The 24902-nt window shown below is 35.3% G+C and overlaps 3 protein-coding genes across 5 annotated transcripts in view; all 3 read left to right on the top strand.

The window, feature by feature from the left end:
- The window catches only part of LOC141376079 (uncharacterized), a 996984-nt gene that overhangs the window by 532653 nt on the left and 439429 nt on the right, over positions 1 to 24902 (top strand). The gene's annotated exons all lie outside the window — the stretch shown is intronic.
- LOC147842286 (uncharacterized) lies at positions 1191 to 9589 on the top strand. Its single transcript, XM_087267567.1, has 6 exons — positions 1191 to 1275; positions 3377 to 3407; positions 6238 to 7305; positions 7446 to 7601; positions 7737 to 7832; positions 8792 to 9589. Exons 3-6 carry the CDS (start codon positions 6238 to 6240, stop codon positions 9107 to 9109), a joined length of 1638 nt encoding a protein of 545 aa, XP_087123693.1. The 5' UTR covers positions 1191 to 1275; positions 3377 to 3407; the 3' UTR covers positions 9110 to 9589.
- Positions 10884 to 24902, top strand: part of myo10l3 (myosin X, like 3) — a 157177-nt gene continuing 143158 nt past the window's right edge. For all 3 annotated transcript variants that reach the window (XM_087267542.1, XM_087267541.1, XM_087267540.1), the window contains exon 1: positions 10884 to 11194. In XM_087267542.1, the coding sequence (XP_087123668.1) occupies positions 11174 to 11194 (21 nt within the window). In that variant the 5' untranslated portion in view covers positions 10884 to 11173. The remainder of the gene's footprint in view (positions 11195 to 24902) is intronic.

Below are 24902 nucleotides of genomic sequence, written 5' to 3'. Positions count from 1 at the left end.
TGCAATTCTGTGAAGAAAGTCACAACAGCAAGAAATAGTCATACTTTCCAAAAAAAGATTTGTGAAATGTAACTCAAAGAGTATGACACTTAAATATGACAAATCTGAAATCATTCATTTTCTTTTCGGCTTAGTCCCTTTATTAATCTGGGGTTGCCACAGTGGAATGAACTACCAATTCTGAAATCAAAACTTTAAAATTATTAGATTTAAACGTAGTCAACTTTCTGAGAAATTTGACAGATCTGCTAAAAATGACAGAACTGCAACATGTTTTTCTCAAACTATGCCTTAATCTTCTTAACTGTGTACTTTATAATTATTATAAGTAAAGCTTGTGATAAAACTATAAGCTCACAAATATAAGACAAGTCTGAATTGTGCAAAACATTTCTTTATCCAGTGGTGGAAACAAGCTTTCATATTTAATTTCGTCCAAATCTTTTGTAAAGATTTGAAGCCATGTCTCAAGTTCCAGAGCAAATGTCTAAAAGTAATTTACACATTATATTGCATTCACTATATTTTCATATTATCATTATTTAAACCTAGCAACTTTCTCTGTCCTTTCATCCCAGGCGGACAGAAATCTAAGCTGAAAGAGAGGTCAAACAGCAGTTCGCCTACAGCAAGAGCAGCTGTACACACGCATACAGACACACTCACTCAGTCTTTGACTCCAGAGCAGCTCCTAACAAAGATTCAGAGGAGCCGACATGAATATAATTAACCCCATTGTAAAGGTCAAACACGCTTAGATGAGCTCTCGCTAATATGGAGGGCGTGGACTCCTTTTTCTGAGATAAAATTTTATATTATATTATATTTATATATTTTATATCAATTAGATCTCAAATACTGATTGATATTGTTGTTTTCATACACATACACAGATTTGAATTTAGAGGTGATACACTGTAAAAAGTGATTTTTTGACCTTGTAAATAATGGAAACATTATTTAAGTATGTTTTACAAACAAATACTATTTTGTCTTTTTACTTAAAAATGGCATGTTTAATTCAGTACATTACTTGCAGTTTCTTTGTCATTTATTGTTCTAAAATACATATGTAGATTTGAATACAATCTCCTAAGTAATATTTACTTAGTGTTTGCCATCTAATCAAATCACACCAAAAAATGAACAACTCAAGTAAAATGTACTGTTCAGCAAGATAATTGATGCGCATGCGTCTTTGGCTCTGAGTTTGAAGTGGCGCGCACAGAGGAAAGGAAGAGAGACTTCACGACGGCTAAAGTGATTTTTACCACGGTAAGTTATTAATAAGCTTATTAATTAATCGAAGAATGTTTGCAGAAAAGTGTAGAGTTATTAAGCTATCTGCAGTCCCAGTGGTTTGTGCCTATACCGTTTCTTTTTTATCAAGTTACGGATGCTAAAGTGTTCATGTTAATTGCTAACAGATTTTTGGATAACGTTAAAACGTAATCTTAGTTTTGTTTTGTTTAACACACGGATAACAGAGTTAAATCATTACTAAATAAAGCTATTAATATAGTTGACGGAGTTTGCGATTTGCACCACAATCCGTTATTAGCAAACGGCATGATCTGTCGAAAACAATTGTCTTAAGTTTTATATATGACCTAATCTTGTCAGATTATTGTAAAAATGAGTTTTAACATCCGTGCAAATTTAGCTCGAGGCATTGCTATGGAAGCCCGTTCCCGCATATAAAGTCAGAATTGCGAGATATAAAGTCAGAATTGCGAGTTATAAAGTCAGAATTGCGAGATATAAAGTCAGAATTCTGAGTTATAAAGTCAGAATTGCGAGATATAAAGTCAGAATTGCGAGTTATAAAGTCAGAATTCCGAGTTATAAAGTCAGAATTGCGAGATATAAAGTCAGAATTGCGAGTTATAAAGTCAGAATTCCGAGTTATAAAGTCAGATTTCCGAGTTATAAAGTCAGAATTGCGAGATATAAAGTCAGAATTGCGAGTTATAAAGTCAGAATTCCGAGTTATAAAGTCAGATTTCCGAGTTATAAAGTCAGAATTGCGAGATATAAAGTCAGAATTGCGAGTTATAAAGTCAGAATTCTGAGTTATAAAGTCAGAATTGCGAGATATAAAGTCAGAATTCTGAGTTATAAAGTCGCAATTCCGAGTTATGGACTTTACTGTTATGGCGACTGACCATAAATGTGTGTTAAAGACTCTTTCAGGTTCTCTGCTTGTGATCTGGTATGGATTCACAGCCCAATTTTCCCAATAAAGGCCAGGAGGACACAGTATTTGGTTGACACTTTTACTGAACTGAAATATGAACTAATACAGCCCTTTTAGTTTTATCCCTGTGTACAATAGCCTGCATATGTCTGTACATATGTACACCACATGAGGGCACCCTTACAACGTGAAACAACAGCTGTAACAAAATGTAAATCATATCGTTACACATATAATACAGAAATAATAAAGAAATCTTAATTTTAGTCTTTTGGAGGAATCACACAAGCTACAGCTAGTTTCTGTTTAATGCTTTATAATTGCTATTTAGACCAAATGTTGTAAGTGGCATAATTATAAAGAACAAATCCATACAAATAAATAGACAGCCTAGTTTAACTAGCCTATATTTTCTTTTTAAAAGCGTGATAAACAATAAACAGTTGGATATAGGCTTTATGTTGTGATTATGGGCTAATGTGAGTCTTTAACACTCCATTTATGGTCAGTCGCCATAACAGGAAACTCCTTAATAACTCGCAATTCTGACTTAATATCTCGCAATTCTGACTTTATAACTCGCAATTCTGACTTTATAACTCAGAATTCTGACTTTATAACTCGCAATTCTGACTTTATAACTCAGAATTCTGACTTTATAACTCGGAATTGCGACTTAACTCAGAATTCTGACTTTAGAATTTTTTTTATTTCATTTTATTTATTAAATTTTTTTTTATTTAGTGGCGGGAACGGGCTTCCATACATTGCCCTGTCGTGTTCAAGCATTCTGTCCCAGAAAAGTTCGAGCTGCCGAAATTTAATAATCACCCTGTTTTTCGCGTATTAATAGGATTAAGCTTAGTTTTTAAAATGCACTTGTAAAAGGCAAATATTACCTTGAACTTTATTTATATTGTTTACCTATACTATCGGGTATAATAGCTATATATAGAAATCGATAAGGTGACTGTACTGCACACTTTTGCATTTACACAAGTCTAAATGCTTGTTTAAATAAATCTTAATTACTTAACAATCAACCTTACATAAGTTGTAAAGCCTGTATTTTGTTTCATGATGTTCTTTTACTGACCAATATCTACTTTACACGTGGTTGATATTTGCAAGTAGTTAAAAATTAATTCTGACATAAACATTTCTTACATTCTTTTACAGATATTGCACTCAGTATTCAAGCTAATGCAAGGTAAGTTGGCAATACTTTATTACAGCACACCTCACAGATAGGTAGCAATAAGTATGCATTCACATGTGCATCGTTTGTTAACTTTAGGTGCTGGAGAATGAGGTGGTTATGTAAAAAATGCAGCTTTCAGTCAAACCGAAGACTACAGCTATTAAAACACTTAAGGCTCAAACATGGAAATGCAGGCCGTCAATCATCAATACCATGTCTTTATGCAGATTGTCCTTGTTCATTTAAAACATTTAATGCCCTTCAGATACACTTATCCCGAAACCACACGGAATCAGACAAACCAAGCGAGGTGCTGTCATTTAGTTGTCTAAAATGCAGTGCAACTCCATTCTCTTCGGAGAAGCAATATTTTGAACACCTTAGAAGCCATATGAGGAGGTATGAGGTAATGACATGTGTGTTCAAAAACTGCAGCTTCAGTACCAACATTTATTCAACCTTTGCGACTCATAAACACAGGAAACACAATACACACTCCATTGAAGATTTTAAAACTGAAGTCTTGAAAAAATACCCAAATCCTGCTGCTTTTCAAAATGATCTAGTGGTCTCTGATGATGACACAGAACTTGATGAAACTTTGGTTGATGCAGGAGAGAACTTACTTGAAGTTGTAAAGAAGAAGTTTGGACAACTTCTTCTAAAGTTGCAAAGTAATTTCAATGTGTCCGGCAAGTGTATTGATCAAATTGTAGATGACCTTCAGTTCCTATCTTCCGCTGCATCTGCTCCAGTTTTGAAAGATGTTGTTGAGTCCACTTTGAAGAAACATAACTGTGAAGTACATTCAGCGGTTATCTCAGATTTGGTAAAAAAATCTTTGTGAATCACACCCTTTAAGTTCAGCTCTAGGGAAAGATGGCCCTTTTTCAACGTCATTTAAGAGGTCACAATTCATGAAAGCACATTTTTCAGTCGTTGAACCAGTAGAATACATACTACACAATAAAGACAACAGAACATTCCAGTATGTCCCAATACTTCAGTCGTTATTGCAAATCTTGAAGAATGTAGAAGAAAAAGACTTGGTCACTCAAAGAAAATCTGGATGTGCATCACAATACCAGTCTTTCCAAGATGGATCTCACTTCAGTAAAAATTATTTTTTGGCTGGAGATGAGGATAGATTAAGTCTTATTTTGTATATCGATGATTTCGAAGTGTGCAACCCCTTGGGAACTTCCCGCAAGATCCACAAAGTTACGGCCGTCTATTGGGTGTTAGGAAACTTTCCAGCACATGCACGATCAACACTAGCTTCTATCAATTTAGCTATTCTGTGCAAAGCAGATGACACAAAGCGATTTGGATATCAGAAAGTTTTAGAGCCACTCCTGACAGATCTTCAAAGCTTGGAAAAAGATGGTATTTTTATTCCAAGTTTAGGAAAAATCATGAAAGGCACTGTGGTGAGCGTGGTGGCTGATAATTTGGGAGCCCATTCTTTGGGAGGATTCGTTGAAAACTTCACAGGATCTAATGTCTGCAGATTTTGTCTTGGAGAAAGGTCCCAGTTTCAGACCACAGATGTAAGATCTGGACTTTTTCAGAGGAGAGATAAAGAGCAGCACACTCTGCATGTTGAGACGGCTATGTCAAGTCCTATTTCCACTCATTGCTATGGTGTGAAAAAACAGTGTGCACTGTCTGAAAAACTACAACATTTTCATGTAACATCTGGTTACCCACCAGATGTGTTACATGACCTTCTTGAAGGTGTCGTTCCATTGGAACTGGCATTGTCATTTCAAGACTTCATCAAGAAGAGATATTTTTCTCTTGTGGAGCTCAATACTTGCATTCAACAGTTCCCTTATAAGTGGAGTGACCAAACAAATCGTCCACATGTGATTCCTAGTCATTTTGCCACAAAAAGAACTGTAGGAGGGAATGCACACGAAAATTGGTGTCTGTTGCGTCTGTTGCCTCTCATAATAGGTTTGAAAGTACCTGAGGATGATGAAGTATGGCAGATGTTAATGACCCTTAAAGACATCGTGGAACTTGCAGTGGCCCCAGTGCATACTGAGCAGAGCATCTGCTACCTTGCCACTTTAATATCTGAGCACCGAAACAGATATCTGGAAGTTTTTCCTCAAGAAAAGCTCCTCCCCAAACACCACTTTCTCGAACACTACCCTGAGCTTATTCAGGAATTTGGTCCTTTGGCAGCCCTGTGGACCATGAGATTTGAAGCTAAACATAGCTTTTTTAAAAAAATTGTCAGACAAACAGGCTGTTTCAGGAACATACTGCTGTCCCTTGCAAAAAAACACCAGCTCATGGTTGCATTGCATCTCCATGATTCAAATGTGACAAAGTCATCACTTTCAGTCACAACAACTTCACAAGTCTCTGTGGATGTGCTAAAGGATGGAATAAAAGATTTGGTGCAACACAGGTATCCACATGTCACAGTGGTGCATGTTGCAAACAATATGCACTTCTCAGGCACCAACTACAAACCAGGGATGTTGCTATGTCATGGCTTTACTGCAGATTTGCCAGACTTTTCTGAGGTGTTACAGATTATCTTGGTTTGTAATGAACTGGCCTTTGTTGTCAGACTACTAAGCACATGGTATAACGAGCACTTTAGGAGCTATGAGTTGGAACACACAGGCAACATTCAGATACTGGAGCAAAAAGAAATGGTAGACTACTATCCTCTGGCTGCATACACTGTTGCAGGAAGACGACTAACTACCTTAAAGCACTACATTACTCCTTCTGTTTAGGTACATGATTATCAAAGTTAATATTGTACTTAATTCATATTGTAATAAATTGTTCATTTATTTTTTTGTATCTGTTGCAGATGTGCACCCCAGCAAAGCTGCGATTAGTTTTTGGAGAGAATGATGTTCGCAAATTGGTTCTGCCCTCAGGCATCCCCAGTACTCTCCAGGAGCTCAAAAGTATAATCCAAGAAACATTCAGTATTCCAGAATGCTTTACTTTGATGTATGAAGACATGGAATTTGGGGGACAGTTTTTCAATTTGGACTCAGTAGATGATGTGCAGGATAAATGTACTCTAAAAGTAGTACAAACTGAACCCATCACCCTAAATATGGTTGCTATGAATAGATCAACTCTACCAACAGAGTCTGATGCCAGGTCATGCAGTTCTCAGGACACTGTTGGGCTGACTCCTGTAAGTGACACTTACCTTTCTTCTGACTCCACATCCAGCGGATCTCAGGACACTGTTCTTTTATCGTCCTCTGAGACTACCACATCATGCCGTTCTCAAGGATGGCCAACAAAGTTTATAGTACCTACTTTCTCCTTTGATACTGAGCTCTTGCTTTCAGATGGAAACAAAGCCTACCAAAAGGACGGCACTCTCTTGAACAATCATAGAGTGACAAGTAGTGTCCTTGAGACGCTAGCAGAGACAATATTTTGTTACACTGCATATCCAACAGGTGTCCAAATTATGAATGTAGTGGAGATGTTGATTGAAAAGTATCCATGCCTCAAAGAGCCAGGGTCCTTTAATGGACAATATGGGTGGCAACAAAGGATTAAATATAAAATGGGAAATTATCGAGCCAAATTAAGAGGTAGCCAGCTTTCTTGCCCAGAGCTTGAGGTGAACCAGAAAAGGAAGACAAATGAAAACCCTACTCCAAAAGGCTTCAAAAGACCTAGGAAGGCTGAAGTAAATTACTTGCCACCATTTCCATTTGGGGAAACAGGAGAAAGTTTGGAGAAGGAGAGACTAGATCTCCTTAATGAAATTAGGAAGAAAAACAACAAAAACATCATTGGCGAGAAAATGGAGAAGACTTTCTCCTATCGAAGAACAGAAGTAGTTAAGGACTGCCCTGCTGTTAAAGATTTCATGGAGAGATGGCCAGCCCTTTTCTGTGAATCTGAGGTAAACTTCACTTCTTTTCTTTGTTGGCATAATATGCAGTGATTTCAAATATAAATTTTTTGAAGTGCAATACAAAAATTTACCAGTGCACTCAACTCTAATCATCACTTGATTGTGTTACATTTTATTTTCTGTTTTAGATCAAGAATGAATTTAGAAGAATCACCACAATTTCCTTGGAGCGTACATTCTTGGAAAAGCTGGACTTCTATACTCCAAAACTCCTGGCTTTGTTTGAGATGAAGGGTGGGGTTGCTGGCATAAGAATTAGACATTTGCTGGATTCACTCAGCCAGGTAAAATGTAAATTTTGTTTACAATTGTGAATCACTTATGGGATGGTATGCTGCTTCCTGACTCTGTAAATATGTTGTTATATGTAGATGTATACACATTTAATGTTCGCTGCATTTTACTTCTGTTTTTAACAGCAAGAAGATAGGCTTGAAGATAGGCAAGACGTTGTGATTCGCTGCCTCCTGTCTTTCCTTGGAGAATCAGCTGAGGAGCTCATTGAAGACCACCAGGTATTACAGTTCAATTAAATTCAAATTTATTTGTATAGTACTTTTTACAGTGTACAATGTTACAAGGCAGCTTTACAAAACACACATTGTTGAATGATCAATAAATTGAAACAAATCAAAGAAAAAGTAATAATCAATTATTAGTCTAGTGCTGACTTTGTTTGAAGTCCTTACATGGCCTGGCGTCGTCAAGTCTTGGGTCATCTAACGTCATACTGGGAGGCGGGGTCCAGACATGGATATACAATAATTAGTGTAGCAGCTAGCAGTTAGCTAGCTACATACACAGCTACATCCATTTCTATTTTTCCTTGATTTTTGGATGTAGACAGTAGTGGTTTGACTGATATACTGTATTTGTTTTCTGCATATTTGAACCCTGTCAAGCACTGACGATGATGCTGAGATCCATGTTTTTATACTGAGGAAAATTGAAAGGCTTATACACCATTGTTACAAAACTTATAGAACACCCAGTGATGGTCAAGAAGGCAGCACCATACATTTAAATGTCAGGTGTATGTAAAATTTTAGACAGGATTTCCAGTGTAAATTGTTATTTTGTATATATTTCTTATCTTTCATTTATATATTGTCTATAGAAACCATTCAAATGTTTCCCAAAAGACATAATAATTTACACTAATTATCATTTCCAGAGGTTTACACCCTCCTGACTCTAAATGTACAGTGTTATCTTTATTAGCATCACTAAATGTTTCTATCTACTGTAATAATTGTGTATGAGTCTCATTATTGTGTTCAATGTAAAAGTATTACTTAACAGCATACAGATACTGCTGAAGAAACTGCATATTGGGTTTAAATATGCAGAAAATGCTAAATATACTGAAGACTAGTGGACAGTTTGTCTCAGAACAGGAACCCATTGAGGAAAATTGAAAAAGTGATACTGTACAGTATTTTAACCACTTTGCACTGATTTGTGTATTTCACAGGATGTCAGCAGAGACATGATTAAGGATACCTTCGCCAGTCATGTCATGAAAATCATCGTCCTGAGCAGATCTGTAGAAGAGGAAGATGCCAGTAGATCTGATGTCATCATTGTCATCGAGGGAACTGAGGTGCTGCTGGGATGTAAAAATCTCACAAATGCATGTCTTTCACTCATGGGCTGCATTTACTCCCTAAACCTAAGCTATCCCCCAAAGCTGAGAAACACATTTGAAGTGTTTCAGAAAATCTTTCTTGGCCTAGATGCTTTAAAATTCTCTCCAAAGGTTAACTCTTTGCATAGAAAGCTTCTAATGTAATCTGCTAGTTGAGCACTACTTGCACTTATTTACACTACTTATGCTGTTTTACTGTTTTTTTTTTTGTTTTTTTTTGCATGAAAGGTTGTTCAGAAAACAACTACAACTTCAACTACAGTACTGTTTAACATAACCATTCTTCTGGAGACTATAAATGCAGAGTTTTATTTTTTTATTTTTTGATGTTTTTGTTCCCTTAGTTTAATCTTATTGAAATTAAAGTTACCTAATGAAAGGCAGCTACTAGTTTGACATTATTTGCACTTTCACACTTTTGTATTTGATATCTGCAACTGAGATTTTTGTAAAATGTTTGTTATATTTAAAAAGGTATATTTTATGTTTATATGTTTAAATGTTTATGCATTTTAATGCATGTGTGATATTCTAAAAAAGTTTCCTGGAGTAAAATGCACTATAGTGCATCTGATGCTCTCATCTGTTAAGGAATCTCATAGAAATAAAAGTATTCAAGTAAAATGTATGTCTGTTATTTTGTTGACCACCATTTAAATACATCAACAACATCAAATAATATTTAAAGTAAAGGTTACTCAAAATTTTAAATAAGATAACTAGGATTATTGTGTAAAAAAAAAAAACATTTATAAGCATTACTTAAGTAAAATATATAAACAAACAGTCAATACAGTTTACTGGGAAATTCCAAGTAAACTTTACTTGAGATTTTCTAATTAAAGCTACAGTTCCTTGTGTTTAGTTTTTACTTGGGAATTCTATTGAAATTACTCACATTTTCTAAGTGAAAAAACTTTCCTAACTTTTTTTAAGTAAATCCTACTCCAAATTTTTTTCAGTGTAACTGATATACAAGCATGCACTGAAGTTTGAATTTGGGTGACTTTCCTTAGAGGACAGTGGTAATCCTGATGGTAAGTGGGTCAAAGGCATTCCAGATTTTTCCTAAAATAGAATTCCCTGGATCATTTTTCTCTCTTCTTATGGAACACTCAGAAAACCCCAAATTCATTGGATGGGTGTCAGGCAAAATCACATTCCCAAAAGCATAATACAAATGTATTTTGAGAATTTAGGCATCTAAGATGAACAACTGTACAGTAGGTTAAAAATAATCAGTAACACATTAGTTTAAGTACTAGTTCTTACAATTAACCTCTGGCCTAATGCCTGCAAATGATTACCATATTAACTGTTTGTTAGTACTTATAAAGTGTGATTATTCTACATCCCTAATCCTACCCAATTAATTAACTAACAGCTGTTTATTGAGCTGTTGTTAATGGTGTGAATTGTATACATTACAATAAAACAACTAATAATAACAACTTTTGATGTTGAAAATGTAACTATAATTTTAAAATTACTTTTTTTTAAACAGCTATCAATGATAATGTGATTTGAAGGTGTAAACAAATTATATTCAAATTACAAATATATGCAATAAACCCTAACATAGTCTAAACCTGGCAACCATGAATCACAAATGATAAATGTAGAACAAAGATGACGAGGTTATTAATATTACATCAATAAAACAATAACTGCATCACAGTAAAATATTTTTATAGCAACATTGTACTCTATTAGTCTTTCACAATTGCAGCATTCTAAAATATATATGAGGTAAAAAAAAAAATTGCTTTGGGCTATACTATTCATTCAGTGTGTGTGAAGAGTTTCTTATTATGCCGCTGTTCCGCTCACGGGTGTGTCTTGTAGGCGGAGTATCGCAGTGAAGCCCCGCCCATTCACAGTCATACCCAAATGAGCCGGTGGCCTCAGTGTTTTCTCCACACAAAGATACAGAAGCGCACGAGCGAGAGAGCAGCAGGAGCGCCTCCGGGATAAACACGAGCTTCTCCTGACACACACCACAGACACACACATGCGTTATAGTGGTATTTGAATCACTCTCTCAACCGTGTTTAAAGAAAACTTGAAGGTTTATCAGAGGAATTACTGTCCGGACGGTGCGATGGGAACTTCAGCTGTATGTTAAGCGCGTGAGTGCTGAGCATCTTTACGGGACTCAAGAGTCCGTGGTACCCTGGTCACCAAACACCGGGCTGGACCGCATTACAGATGGATAACTTCTTTGTTGAGGTAGGAGAAAACGTACTGACACTTCACTAGAAACATCTCTCCCGGTTTCATTTGACAGGGCGCTGTTTTTAAAAGGATGCTGCAGTGCTTGCTTAAAGTTTTAATCACTTAATGTCGTTTTTTTGTGTCTTTAACTGAGTATCCAAGCCAGACAAGTGTCAAAATAATATGCCAGTGCTGTTTATGCGTACACAAACACATAATACAGGCATGAGTGTGTGTATACACTCACTAACGTTTTATTCAGCAGTAGTTTATGTATAAATAAAAAAGTGTTTTGAACAAGAGTCTCGTGATGAAACATTAAAAGACTCTTGTTTAGACCACAGTTAAGTGCCAAAATATTAATTGTCATTTTTAAATGTATTATATTTTGCCACTATCTTTCAAACCAGAAATGTATTAGTTCAGCAAGATTTTAATCATTTAAAATATAATACAATTTTGTAGACTCACTTGTTCTTTTATATAATAAAATAGGCAGGTCAGGAGACACATGTTTAATTTTTACAAAGATGTATGTTATGGAGTCATTCAAATGGCAACCTTGCCATGAAAAAAAAGTTTACACCTAAATAGCGAAACCTTTTCTAAGTTTGTTGTGTAGGCTTGTGTTTTACAGTACAGTAAAAATACTCAAAGCTGTCTCTGTCAATGTTTTTAACCAATTATAATTGATTTCCCAAATGGAAAAATGTTAAATAAAATGAAATCAATCATGTTTGTTCTATAGTGAGTCTACTTTTATCCTTTTTTATAAGCATAATAATTCATTCTTTCTGTTTTGCTGAATCAGGTATATTTAGCCATAAAACATGGCCTATAAATTCTAAATGGTACTTGATGTGGTTCATTCATAGTTGTTAAATCTGTCAGGACCCTCTGCCTCTCCAGGTGAGAAAAATGGGGGAGTCCCTGCAACAATCCTCAAGTTCAAAGGTTTTGTAACACCAAATCACAGCCTTTGAAGATCACTAGAACAGCGGTGAACAAAATACCATCTTGATCCACAGTAAAACTAGCATAAATGACTCAGTGAAGACCCCCAGGATGTGTTTCATGCCTCCCACTCTCTGCTTTGCTGTTGAGTCGCTGTGTCAGAACAAACCTGCTCATAATAAAATCTCAGAAACTAATGTATAGCTTTCAGATGGCCTCATAAAACCTCTTCCAGTGTTTCAGACCACCGCAGAGTAGACGTTGACACGCTTTTTAAAATTATTATTAAGGACCCCGTGAGAAGTAATCCAGTTTATCCAGTTGCTTTAAGCGCTGCATGTGTTGTTCTCTCCTAACTTTGGTGGTCTAATGGTTTTCGGGAGTCTAATTAAAGAATGCTTATTTTTACTTCATTAAATAGGCAGCTGTTTAGCACACAACCCTTGTGTTTTGTCAAACTGAGTTGCATTAAGATTGGAAGTCTCATGTAAAAATGGGCTTTCACAGAAGAGCATTGAAGGACAACAGTGGGTCTAAATGGGAAGAGTAATTTAACATCTGTCTGGGGTGGAGGAGGACAGAAGGGGTCTGAGAAGCATTTAAGATTAAGAGCTTGGACCCACGTGTGTGGATCCAACCGGAATGACGAGGCTTAAAAGTAACAACGCAAACATTCCATGATTATTTATAGACCCGGGCCGCCGTCGGGAGGAAGTTCCCATTCAGTGTGGCTTTAATTAATCTGGGACACTGAAAACATGAGTTAAACGAATGGTTTTTGGATTATTAAAACAGCATGTCTGATAAGGAGGATGGATTTTTCCAAGCTTTGACCTACAGATTCTTTGCCATTTGTAAATTGGGGTTAAACTAACATTCCCATCTGAATCCAAGCTTGGGACAAGGCGTAATGATATTGCCAAATCCCTGGCTTCCCCTTCAGGCCATGTTCTCTCTCAGACAAGCCCTCATCCTTCCTCTGCCAGCCGCTGAGTCACTAAACCATTGAAGACTGAGAGTGTGTCATTCAGATCAGCCTGCCGGAGCTTTACCTGTCCATGCGCATTGATTCTAATGACTAAGTTTGCTTGTTCTTAGTCTGGGTATTGGGTTCGTCCTCCCGTGGAGAGATTTATGAAGCATGCAATTGCTGTTCTGCTCAGCTTTCCCACCTGTGATAGACTCATTGGTGCTTTAAAGTGAAGTAAACCCTGTGTTCTTTTAGAAAATGTGTATATGGTGTGTTATCTAACCAGGTTTGTGGTATCTCAAGATATGCTTGCACAGCAGTTTTTAACAAAAATGGAAAGCTTTTTATGTGTTTTGGTTGTTAATGTACATGATGATGGTTTTAAAGTGCAAGTTTTTGAAATTTATTCAGTTATCTGTCGCTGTGAGAAAATTGTGACATTATGGTTTCAGTTTAGTTATTTTAGCTGAAAGTATTTTTTTTAGTTAACATTTCAGCTGAAGATTTATAATTGCCATCTTTGGTTCATACGCATATACATTTTCAGTATCTTTAATTTTAATATTTATTGATTTATTTTTAAAGTTTAGTTGTAAAGTTGAGCTTTAATGTCATTCTGCTTCTTGTGTGGACTCACATGACTACAGTGCTAGTTTAAAGTATGTGTGTGTGTGTGTGTATATACAGTTAAAGTCAGAATTATTAGCCCCCTTCAAATTTTTTTCTTCTTTTTAAATATTTTCAAAATTATGTTAAACAGAGCAAGGGAGTTTTCACAGTATGTCTGATAATATTTTTTCTTCTTGAAAAAGTCTTGTTTGCTTTATTTTGGCTAGAATAAAAGCAGTTTAAATTTTTTTAAAGACCATTTTAGGGACAAAATTATTAGCCCTTTTAAGTTATTTTTTTTCTCGATAGTCTACAGAACAAACCATCGTTATAGAATAACTTGCCTAATTACCCTAACTCGCCTAGTGACCCTAATTAACCTAGTTAAGCCTTTAAATGTCACTTTAAGCTGTATAGAAGTGTCTTGAAAAATATCTAGTAAAATATTATTTACTGTCTTCATGGCAAAGATAAAATAACCATTATTAGAAATGAGTTATTAAAACTATTATGTTTAGAAATTTGTTGAAGAAATCTTCTCTCCATTAAATAGAAGTTGGGGAAAAGATAAACAAGCGGTCTAATAATTCAGGGGTTGCTAATAATTCTGACTTCAACTATATATATATATATATATATATATATATATATATATATATATATATATATATATATATATATGTATATATATATATATATATATATGAGCAATATCACATGAGTAGCAGTGCGATATGGCACTAGTGGGAGTCCCACCAGTGACGATATACAGCTATATCGCTCTGCTACAAGTGTGATGTTGCATTTGTACAGTTTGATAGCATTAACATGTATAAACAAGAAAATCAAACACGGAGAGTCTCAAAATCCTTTTGTTTGAGAAACTACTTTCTTCCGCCATTCATTCACATGTGCAGCTTATGATCAGAACAGCAGAAACCATTGCTTATTCACTAACATCACTTTAGAGCTAGTATTTGATCAGTTCTATTGTCTAATGTCTAAAGTGATGACAAAATGGGATTTTGCTCACATTTTAAGATGATAAGGCCGAGCGGCATGAAATGACATCAGTCTAGAGACATTTCCCAGTATTTCTCTGTTGCAATCAGGGTATCACATTAATTAACTCTGAAAAAGCCAAAGTAAAACAAACACTAGCAGATTACTATGGTATAAATACAGCACTACAAAACACAGAAGAGATTGACTTAGAATATCCAATACCTGCTTTTATAATGACTTGATCAGCTGTAGTTTGAGTTTTTTTTGTCTCTAAGAACTTATTATGTGGTCTCTGTTGCCATGTTGTGGTGGAGCGTCAACAGTCTTTGCTTTGCTCAGTATGACAGGCTGATGGCCGCCAACATGCTGAATCAAAATGATAAATTTTTAAAATAGGCACTATCCTTATAAATGAACTGCATCGTTGCAATCTAAACAACTACATTCTTGACTAAAAAAGCCTTAAAAGTACATTATGTTGTCCAACAGCTGCACTTTTTGTCAAACTGTAGTGAGTTTATTGATCTGCTGTCACTCTATGTAGGCGGAGTAATACACAAAGATGAGGAGGCTGTATGAGTGCGGTATTGGTATATATATATATATATATATATATATATATATATATATATATATATATAAATGTATACAATTTGTATTTGTTTATTAAATTGTTGTGAAGAGGTTTAGATTTGGGGGTTAGCAGTGCATAGTGCAAAATGACTTTAGTTTAATGCAATAAGTAAACATATATTATCCTTTTGAGTCTTTTTAGAAAGTGATTAGTGTACATATAGTGGGAAAGTTGTTATTAAGTTCCCACAATGGATATTTCTGCAAATCAGCATTCAGCTATGTACTGTACATTTAGTGCAGGTCATGTTACGACGATGAATGTTGACAATGTATGGTGAGGATGAATTGGAAAGAATTGAAAGCATTGTTACAAATAAACACTATTTCTGACATATTTCGATATATAGAAATTGTTTAGTCACACAGTTATTGTGCCTGGTCATCTTCTCTTGCATTCATGGTTGAAGGAATGTTTATGTTTCTCGCTCACATGTGAGCCTGAGGAATGCAGCTCATTCCTCTAGCAGCACATGCATCCATTAATTTACACAACCACAAATACATCCCAGTCTCAGTCCACTGTCAGCCATGTTAAAAATACCCACAAAGTCCACTTCACTAGAGCAACCTAAAAAAAGGATCGATGAAATGATCGTGTCGCCTGGAACAACAGCTGACTTCTTTAAAAGAGGAATTCCTGCTTTAAAAGTGTCTCTCGAAAGAGAGTCTCACATCTAATACCCGGATTCCTTTTCCAGATACATTCTTGTCCTGAGGATCTCAGTCTCTTTAACCCTGACCTGAGATTCCAAGCCGTGCCTTTTGGTCGCCCCGTAGCTCTTAGATTTAAAGTTCCTCTGGTTTGGGTTTCACACTCTTCTATTCAGGCTTTGACTTCCTCAGGCGACCTGTAATGGTGCTGAGATGTTGATGACAACTGAAGTCATCGCTTTTCCTTTTTGCACTGTTGGGTGTACTAGACAGGATGAACAAAACAATAAAATTGATTTTTGTTGTTCCTGTTGCTGCCCTGCCTATTTTGGGCATCTCTTAAGATGAATCCATATATTGACAAGGGTGTTTGGGAATTTGCATGTTTATGTATTAATGATGAGGCCCTTTTTAAAGGTCCTATAAAATTAAACATTTTTTTTTAGATGTTAGTTTTTATCTGTACGTTTTAAGGATATATATTAGCTAGTGTGCTCAAAAACAGTGACAAAATTACCAATTAAAAGATACAAAACAAATATATACATGTAAAGCTTGTAGTTTGTCACTTAAAAATCGAATGTTTCCTGATTGTTTTTTTCCACATCCCCTCATACTACATTGTCTCATCAAATCTTGACCAATCATATGCTCTCCAGCATCTGACATGTCTTGTCCCCTTTAAGACACTTTTTATTTGAGCTCAACCACTTTCACTGGCAAGCTATTGGCTGTTTTTTTATGAAGAGGAGCTCTATGTCCCACCCTCTCTACATTTTTCAGTTAAGAATAGGTCAAACATCTAATTAAAAAAAATGCACATTTCAAAGCAGTTCACGAGATCTTTAAGATTCCAAAGGGCTAGTGGCATTGCTATAATCTCTTGTTATGACTAATCAGTCACAGGATTGACTATAGGTGATTGCTGAGTGCTTTTGTCATACTGTAGGTTAGTGTGAAGAATGATGGATTGTTTTCTCACACGTGCTGGAGTTATATCTGTTGTTGATGCAGTTTTGAGCTGGAATGGGGCTACATGAGTACAACGGCAAACTCATGAGGTCATATTAATCCCTTTCAATGTGGTCTGAATGTTGCAGCAAGTCAAGTTTTTTCTTTTTTTAGTCTGTCTGTGTTTTTGTTTGGGGGATATTGGTAGGATTTACTCTTTGTCACCAGTTTTTGTAGCTTTTAACATCACTATTGAACTGCAGAGAGCATCTGGACAAAATAAAAACAGATGGATTCACCCAAATACAACTCTTTGTTCACTTTTTGGGGATTAATTGGCCTTGTTTGACCAGTCTGTTCTTTATTTTCTTGATAATTACACAGTTTAAGTACCTTAGCTAGCCAAGCGAATGTCATTCTTGTCTTATTTTTGTCTGAAAACTTTTAATACAACGCTTTGTCTACACATTTCTGATTTCTTTAGAATTCATTCATTCGTTCATTTTCCTTCAGGTTAGTCCCTTTATTCATCTGGGGTTGCCACAGCGGAATGAACCACCAACTTATCTAGCATATGTTTTACACAGCGAATGCTCTACCAGCTGCAACCCAGTACTGGGAAATACCCATACACACATTCACACACACTATGGCCGATTTAGTACACTCAATTCTCCTATAGCACATGTCTTGGGACTGTGGGGGAAACCAGAGCACTCAGAGTAAACCCATGCCAACAAAGGGAGAACATGTAAACTCCACACAGAAATGTCAACTGACCCAGCAATTTTCTTGCTGTGAGGCGACAGTGCTGCTCACCTTCTACTCCCGACCACTGTGTCGCCCCTTCTTTAGACTTTTAGATGGTCAATATAATATTATAAAATAACTTTGCTTAATAATGATAAAAAAGACAGTGGTAGATAAATGAATGCAACATTCACAAAAGTATGACAATCGCTTTGGATCTAAGTTCAAAATAGGACTCATAAGAGAACATTGTGGTTTTTACACCTTCAAACTAGACGTAAATTTCAGACAGCAAAGTTTAAATACCAGTTAGCAGGCATAATTTAATAACATATCCCATAATATCCAAAAATTAGGTTAGTAGATGCATGGTAGGTGGTCTTTTCTTTTATGACTGTTAATGAACATGTCGTGAGCATATGTTTTTGACTACCTCTGAAAGTGGTCATGCTTAAAACTTTTCAGACCCCATTTACAGCTGTATTTAGAGTTTGTGTACAAGAATGTGTCCATTTTAGTTCCATTTAGAATGTGGCAGAAATTTTGGTAACACTTTATTTTGATGGTCCATTTGAGCATTAGTAGATTATCTGCTTAATATCTGTTGATACAACTCTTTCAACAGACATTTTACTGACTATAAGAAACTTTGCAAGTACATGTCAACTTACACTAACCCCAACACTAACCCCAACCCAACCTACTTATAATCTAATGAGAATTAGCTGGCAATGTAACTTAATTCATTTAAAACAGACCATCAAAATAAAGTGTGACTGAAATTTTGAGATATACTATATACAGTAAGCCTCCTTGCTATTTTTACATTTTTTTTTTTTTTTGCAATCAGACATAATAAAGTATATGTTCATATTTGGCTCAATATGTATACATTGAAAGCTAAATAATTGTTTTGTTCAATTGAACCACACAGTTTAGGCTATACAGCAGTGTGGGGGACTTTAGTATCTTGTAAAGGGTTTGCATGTTCATCTCCTTTCAGTCCCGTGTGTACTGCGCCCCTTCCCCCTTCATTTCTTTAATACTGTACCGCTGCAGTCTGTTCTATCTCCATCTGCCGCCGGTCTTACCCCCTGCTGAGGTACAGCGGCTGTGGACCCTCGCCACCCACACCAAATTGAGCTACTGAAAGGCTTTTGTTTTGCCTAAAGGGCAAATTATGTGGAAGGAGTTGCCAATTTGTGCCAATGCACCAATCAGGCAGCTATAGAGGACTGGTTAAAGGTTGTCTGGTTGAGAGATATTTTGGCTAATATCATTTGTGCTGGTTTACTTTTAATGTGGATTTTACTTTCATTTTAAAAATGAATCATTATGCTAATTCAAAAAACTAACAACATTGAGTTAACTTTCTTTTTGGTCATCCAACTGAAGATTAGATGCTCACTTTGAGCTTGGCATGCTTTAATTTCCTTAAAGAACTGAGTCTCAAAACTATATTTAACAGATTTTCTCCACCTTTGATGTGCATATAAGTTCACTTTCTGCTGCTTTAGACATGTGAGTGTGTGCTCATGATGAAACATATGATCTGTTACAACCTATATTAAGGAAACTCGTGACTTGAAAACAATCTTTCAGTAAGAAACACTTACTGGGGCAAGTAAAACAATCTTATTTAATACTGAAAACAAGATTATTTTACTCGTTTTAGGGGAAAAATTAATAATTTATAATATTTATAAAAATAAGATTAATAATTAAATTTTTGGTTATTATTTCGGAAAACGAAACTAGATTTTTTTTGTTGTTTAGAAAACACCACTTAATTTCTGAGTTTTTCAATATTCAGACTAGAAACAAGACAGAAACTAGTATAAAAATCATTTCTTGCAGTCAAGATACATGAATGTTTTGAGCATCTGTGCAGTTATCACTCTCTCGGGGCCCATAAATTAGTCAGGTAGACCCACCTTTTTCATAATATCTGTACCTTCCCATCCTTCCTGTGGTTGTGGTGTTGGTAGAGCATTATTTATGTGCCTCTGTCAGCGGCTGTTGCTCGGGGCACTGAGAGCAGACGGGTGTTGCAGACAGGCTTTAAAGGCTCTGATTAACACAATCAGTTCTTGTGCTGTAATCTGTTCACAAGAGATGAACCCCTAACTAAACCCTCAGAAGGATTCCCAGTGGGGTCGTAGAAGGTCCTATTTTCACTTTAAATACAGGTTATCTTATAATACAGGTAATACTGTAATATAGGATATTTAATTTGTACTGTATGTGATCCTGGAAAACATTTGGTCTTATGTTTTTGGCAGATTTTAAGGTAGATTTTTCTTTTATGACAAAAATTATTAGAATACAAAGTAAAGATCATGATAAATGAAGATTTTTTTTACGTTTTTATCTGTAAATACAGCAGTAAAAATAAGCATTAAATTCATCATGTTTTTCCTGGGAATAATATTTCTAAAGGAGCTGTTGACATGGCATTGAACCAGGTTTTGATAAAAACCCAAAGATACAAACTTAAAAATAAAACAAAACAAAACAAAAGAAATGTTACGTGTAAAAAAATAGTTATGTGTAATAATAATGAGATGACACACAGGGGGCCTTGTCTGTGGCTCTCATCTATCAAATCTGATCTTAAATTTGTATTTTATATTGGATTCAAGTCAGGTGATTGGCTGGGCAATTCTAGAGCTTGATTTTCTTTCTCTGAAAGCATTTGAGAGTTTCCTTGGCTGTGTTTGGGATCATTGTCTTGCTGAAATGTGCACCCTGGTTTCGTCTTTATCATCCTGCTAATGAAGATGTTAAACTAAAGCAGCTAATATTAGTTAACATTGAGGAAGGGCAAAGGGTTGCTGAAGTACTGCTGACAGATTTCAGCTGCTGTCTGGGCTTTCGCTGCCTTTCTACACCTCCCTTTCTTCATGTGTTCAATAGTTTTTCTCTGCGTCATTTCATTTTATTACACGTAACTTAGGCCCCGTTTACACTAATGCTTTTAGTTTTAAAACGCATAAGTTTTGCTACGGTTACGCCATCCGTCCACACTACGCCGGAGTTCTCGAGCGCCGAAAACGGAGCGCTTTGAAAACGCTGGAGAGGCCGTTTTCATTCTAAAATGCTGCTGCTCCGTTTCAGTGTGGATGAGGAAAAACGGAGACATCTGAAAACGGAGGCGGGACTGGTGAGATTCGCTACCTGATTGGGACTTTTGTGTCATTGCGTATCCTTCCCTTATTCGTCAAGTCCCTATCACATGACTATAACACATGGCTTTAACGCTACTGGAAGACAGTACTGTAAACAACAACATGGGCACAGAAATGGGAGCGTTGTTTGCACTATTGTCTGTTTTAGGCGCCATTGTGCAGTGATTCATTTGTTACGTTTAGTAACAACTCGACCTCGTCGTCTGTCCACAAAAATACCTCTCTTGCTTTCTTTGCCATCACGTTTAATGTTCAACCGGCGTTTGTTGACTAACAATAACAAAATGCTGAGCGAGACGCATGCGTTCTGTTTATACTAGAACGCGCATGCCCAGAGTCATGTGATAAAAGTTTTTGGTGGCGTAGTGTGGATGGAGATATGTTCAGAGATACTAGGTGAATTGCTAGTCATTTGGATTAAATGAAAACTGATGGCTTCTGATTACCTGCTTTACTTAATTTGAATTAAAGTAAAATACGAACCCCCTCAGTAAACTGAAAAAAGTAAAAGATATATTCATGTCTCTGTATTAAACAATATTTTTACTTTGTGTGAATGTCATTTTTGTCTTGATCACAATAAATATTTATGATTTAGATTTAGGTTTGTATGCAACTTTTGATACCATTAAATCTCCTCTCTATTTTACCTAAGTATACGGTATTACCGTGCATAATTTAAAAAAAATGATGCGTAAGGCTCAGACAGCGTCACCAAACTGTTGGATTGTGCCTAAACCATTCAGAAACTGAATTCTCTATATGCAACCTTAGGTTTGAGGTATTTCTATCTCTCGTGGTCACCTTTTTGTTGCACAATTATCAAATTGCCTCGTTCGTATTCATCATCTCTCTGTTCTCGTTAGGTCAAAACCCGAAATACTGCAAAAACTGCAGAGGTTGTGTTCTTTTTTGAGATCAGGTCACTTGGTGCGCGACTCGCCATCTTTCCCCTCCTCTCTTCTTCTCCTCCACACTGTTCCTTGATAACAACCATGAATATGCATTTTTAGGCATTAAACAAATTATGTTTATTATTTAATACTTGTCTTCTATATAAGTGTATTGTTTTTTTTTATAATGGTACAGTTGAAGTCAGAATTATTAGCCCCCTTTAGATTTTTTTTTCTGACTTCAACTGTATAAAACTGATACCATTGCTATTTTTAGATCCTGCGGTATACCATATTACCGCTCAAGTCTATTTAAATTAAATTAAATTTTATAGTTTGAACCAAAGTTAAATTATTATTTTAAGAAAAACTAAAATTTTTAGCTGCAACAAATGACAGCATTTTTAAAGTTGGTTCAAAATGTATATTTTTTATTTTACATCATTTATTAAACTTCCAGATCACAATTAAATAAATGACACTGGTGTTCGGGTTCAGGATCACATATTGTTATTTTTGTTATAGGTTCTTATTTATTGTTAGACAATGGCTGATTATTTTACTCTTCTCGTTTTAATAAATAAAGTGTTAGGTCGTTGACTTATAAGCAGATTAAGCAGTTGAACAGCTGCAATGCAATATTACCTTTCAATTTAAGCTTGTTTAATGTCAAACCTGCTTTGACCTCACAACGATTTCAATTGTATTTTACAGAAAATATTGCTTGACTATTACTGTATGTTAATTTTGGCACTCCACATGTATCCTGAACTGAACTTAGCTGAATGATGGATATGTTTAGGCTAAGGTTATGAGATATTTATGTTGTTGCTAACTTGCTAGTCTTAAAACTATTTTGTATGCTTGAGCTTCTAGTGAAATATACAGCGTGGAAAATAAGCATTGAACACCTCATGTTCAGAGCGTTTTTGAATAACTTCTGAGAGATTTCAGCTGTTGTCTGGGCTTTCACTTCCTTTTTACATCTCCCTTTCTTCATGTGTACAACACTTTCCCTGCATCATTTCATTTTAGTACACATAATTTTATTTGTAAACTAATCAGATTTGTTTTCTTTGCATACAGTATATGGATTTATTTGATTGTTTTCAACATCCAGTGAAAATTTGAAGTCAACAGCACCTATAATGATATGTTTTTAAGAAAAATGGTGACGTGTTCAATACCTATTTTCTCTACTGTATGTGATGTGCTCAATGTATGTGGATTGATCAGTGTTTATATCTAAAAATAACTTTCCCTTAATTAAATCTGTTTATCGGATATTGTGATTGTGTAATTTTAACAAAACATGAATGTAGTCACTCATGTGTAACAATGTTTTTCTGAATATTTTGAAGAAATAGGAACAAAAAATATAGAAATACAGTTTTTTTTTTTTTTTTGCAATCAACTTGCACAAAGAGTCATAGGGGTCAGGGACAACATAAGGGCGAATACCTAATGACAGAATGTCAAAAATTAAGGGAAAATAATATCCATAAGCCTCACTAACCTGAAACCAAGAGATCCATAAAAAAATAAACACAAAATTGTTTATTCAGCCCAGATGGTGAGTGTCTTATTTTAGTTCTAGTCTTTCCCTGTGATTAAGATATTATAGAGCAACGTCTGTGACATATTGCGGAATACAGTCATAGGTTAAAAACTAGTTTCTGATCTTACCATCCAATTAAACCTCAACCACACTTAAGAATATAACCCCAATTGAGTGTCTTAGAGAAACGTACCACATAGAAATAACTATAATTAATTTGTTTTTAAGTGACTTAATGTCTGTAAATGGTGTTTTATTTTGTTATAGACAGCATTAGGTGATCAGCAAGCTGGCTTTGTGCATTATGGAATGTAGTAAAGCAAATATATCTTAAGCTTTTAGAGTCCCATCCAACTTCTCCATCAGGGATATACATTTCTCGACTATGTGGCCCTATAATCCTAAGGAATACTTTCGTTTTTTCAAGCAGAACACCAGGTGGCAAAAATAAATTGCACCATCATCATATAGCTAGTTTTTGACGCTGCAGGATTAAAGCCTTTGAATATTTAGTCAACATTTATTGTAATTCTGGCTTCCCACATTAAAAGGAATCAGCAAGATAACAGTAATCTGACTGAATAAGCGGTATTATAGTCTCTCATGTAGCCGGACAATCAAGGGTTGTACAACCTTCATCTACTGCGTCCAATCACTGTTAATTTTGTTTATGTTTAGGGTTGTGAAAACAGGGTATCCACTCATGCCTGAAGTTTTTTCATAGTTTAAAGAAAATACTTTAATGGATTCTAAAATGTCTTACATCCGCGTATCAAAGGTCTTAAAAGTGCAATCGAACCGACCCCATTAAGAAAATGTTGTTGTTTTTTTTTTTATTATTTTGAAATCTATATCTGTTTGTCATCCAGAGAAAAATAGTCGGAAACCAATAAAATAAACGCCTGGTGGGTAATAAAGTAGTGTGCTTTTTTGCTAATTTGGTACAATAAAATTATACAATTAGTTTAGTCTTAAATTTCATTCTATGTGGTATTAAAAAGGCTCTAAAAAGTCTTAAATATAACTCTTAGAAATTTGCAGATACCCTGAAAAAATATTTACAGATACCAGTATTTTATTTACACACACAGTAAAATCTACTTAGTTTAGATAGTATTTGGTCCCTCTTTAAATTGAGTTAAAGTTACTCAAGTTAATGAAACAATGAAGGGATAAATAAGGTGATGATTGACAATAATATACATATTATTATTATATAATATAATATAATTAGCTGAAATATAATACATTCAATCTCTCAAATCTCAGCAAAGGATCTTTAAGCAACACCACAAACAGCAGCTTTACTTATTACCAACCTGTTTGGTAATAGGTACCAAATACTCTATGGAGTAAATTTTAAGCACTTCTTGTACATATTTTCAAGAGATATTCTGTGAACATTGCATACTTTTGAAAAATCATTTAGTTGATCATGATAAGCACTTGTTTTTATAGTTGTAAACATGGCCGTTTTTTTCTGTTAGGGAGTTCTGTGTGACAACTGCTTTGTCTGTTAAAGAGCACAATACACATCTTACAGAGATACTGTGGAATT

Source organism: Danio rerio, chromosome 9 (assembly GCF_052040795.2).
Source record: "Danio rerio strain M-AB ecotype USA chromosome 9, GRCz13ab, whole genome shotgun sequence".
Lineage (NCBI taxonomy): Eukaryota > Metazoa > Chordata > Actinopteri > Cypriniformes > Danionidae > Danio > Danio rerio.
Note: the sequence above shows the minus strand (reverse complement) of the source record. Positions and strands in the feature narration are given on the sequence as shown.

What these genes read in the sequence shown, in the direction of transcription:
- LOC147842286 (XM_087267567.1), top strand. Translation starts at nt 6,238, where the DNA reads ATGTGCACCCCAGCAAAGCTGCGATTAGTTTTTGGAGAGAATGATGTT. An exon ending in CCCTTTTCTGTGAATCTGAG is followed by an intron (nt 7,306 to 7,445) that starts GTAAACTTCACT and finishes TTTCTGTTTTAG; the next exon opens with ATCAAGAATGAATTTAGAAG. An exon ending in AGCTCATTGAAGACCACCAG is followed by an intron (nt 7,833 to 8,791) that starts GTATTACAGTTC and finishes TGTATTTCACAG; the next exon opens with GATGTCAGCAGAGACATGAT.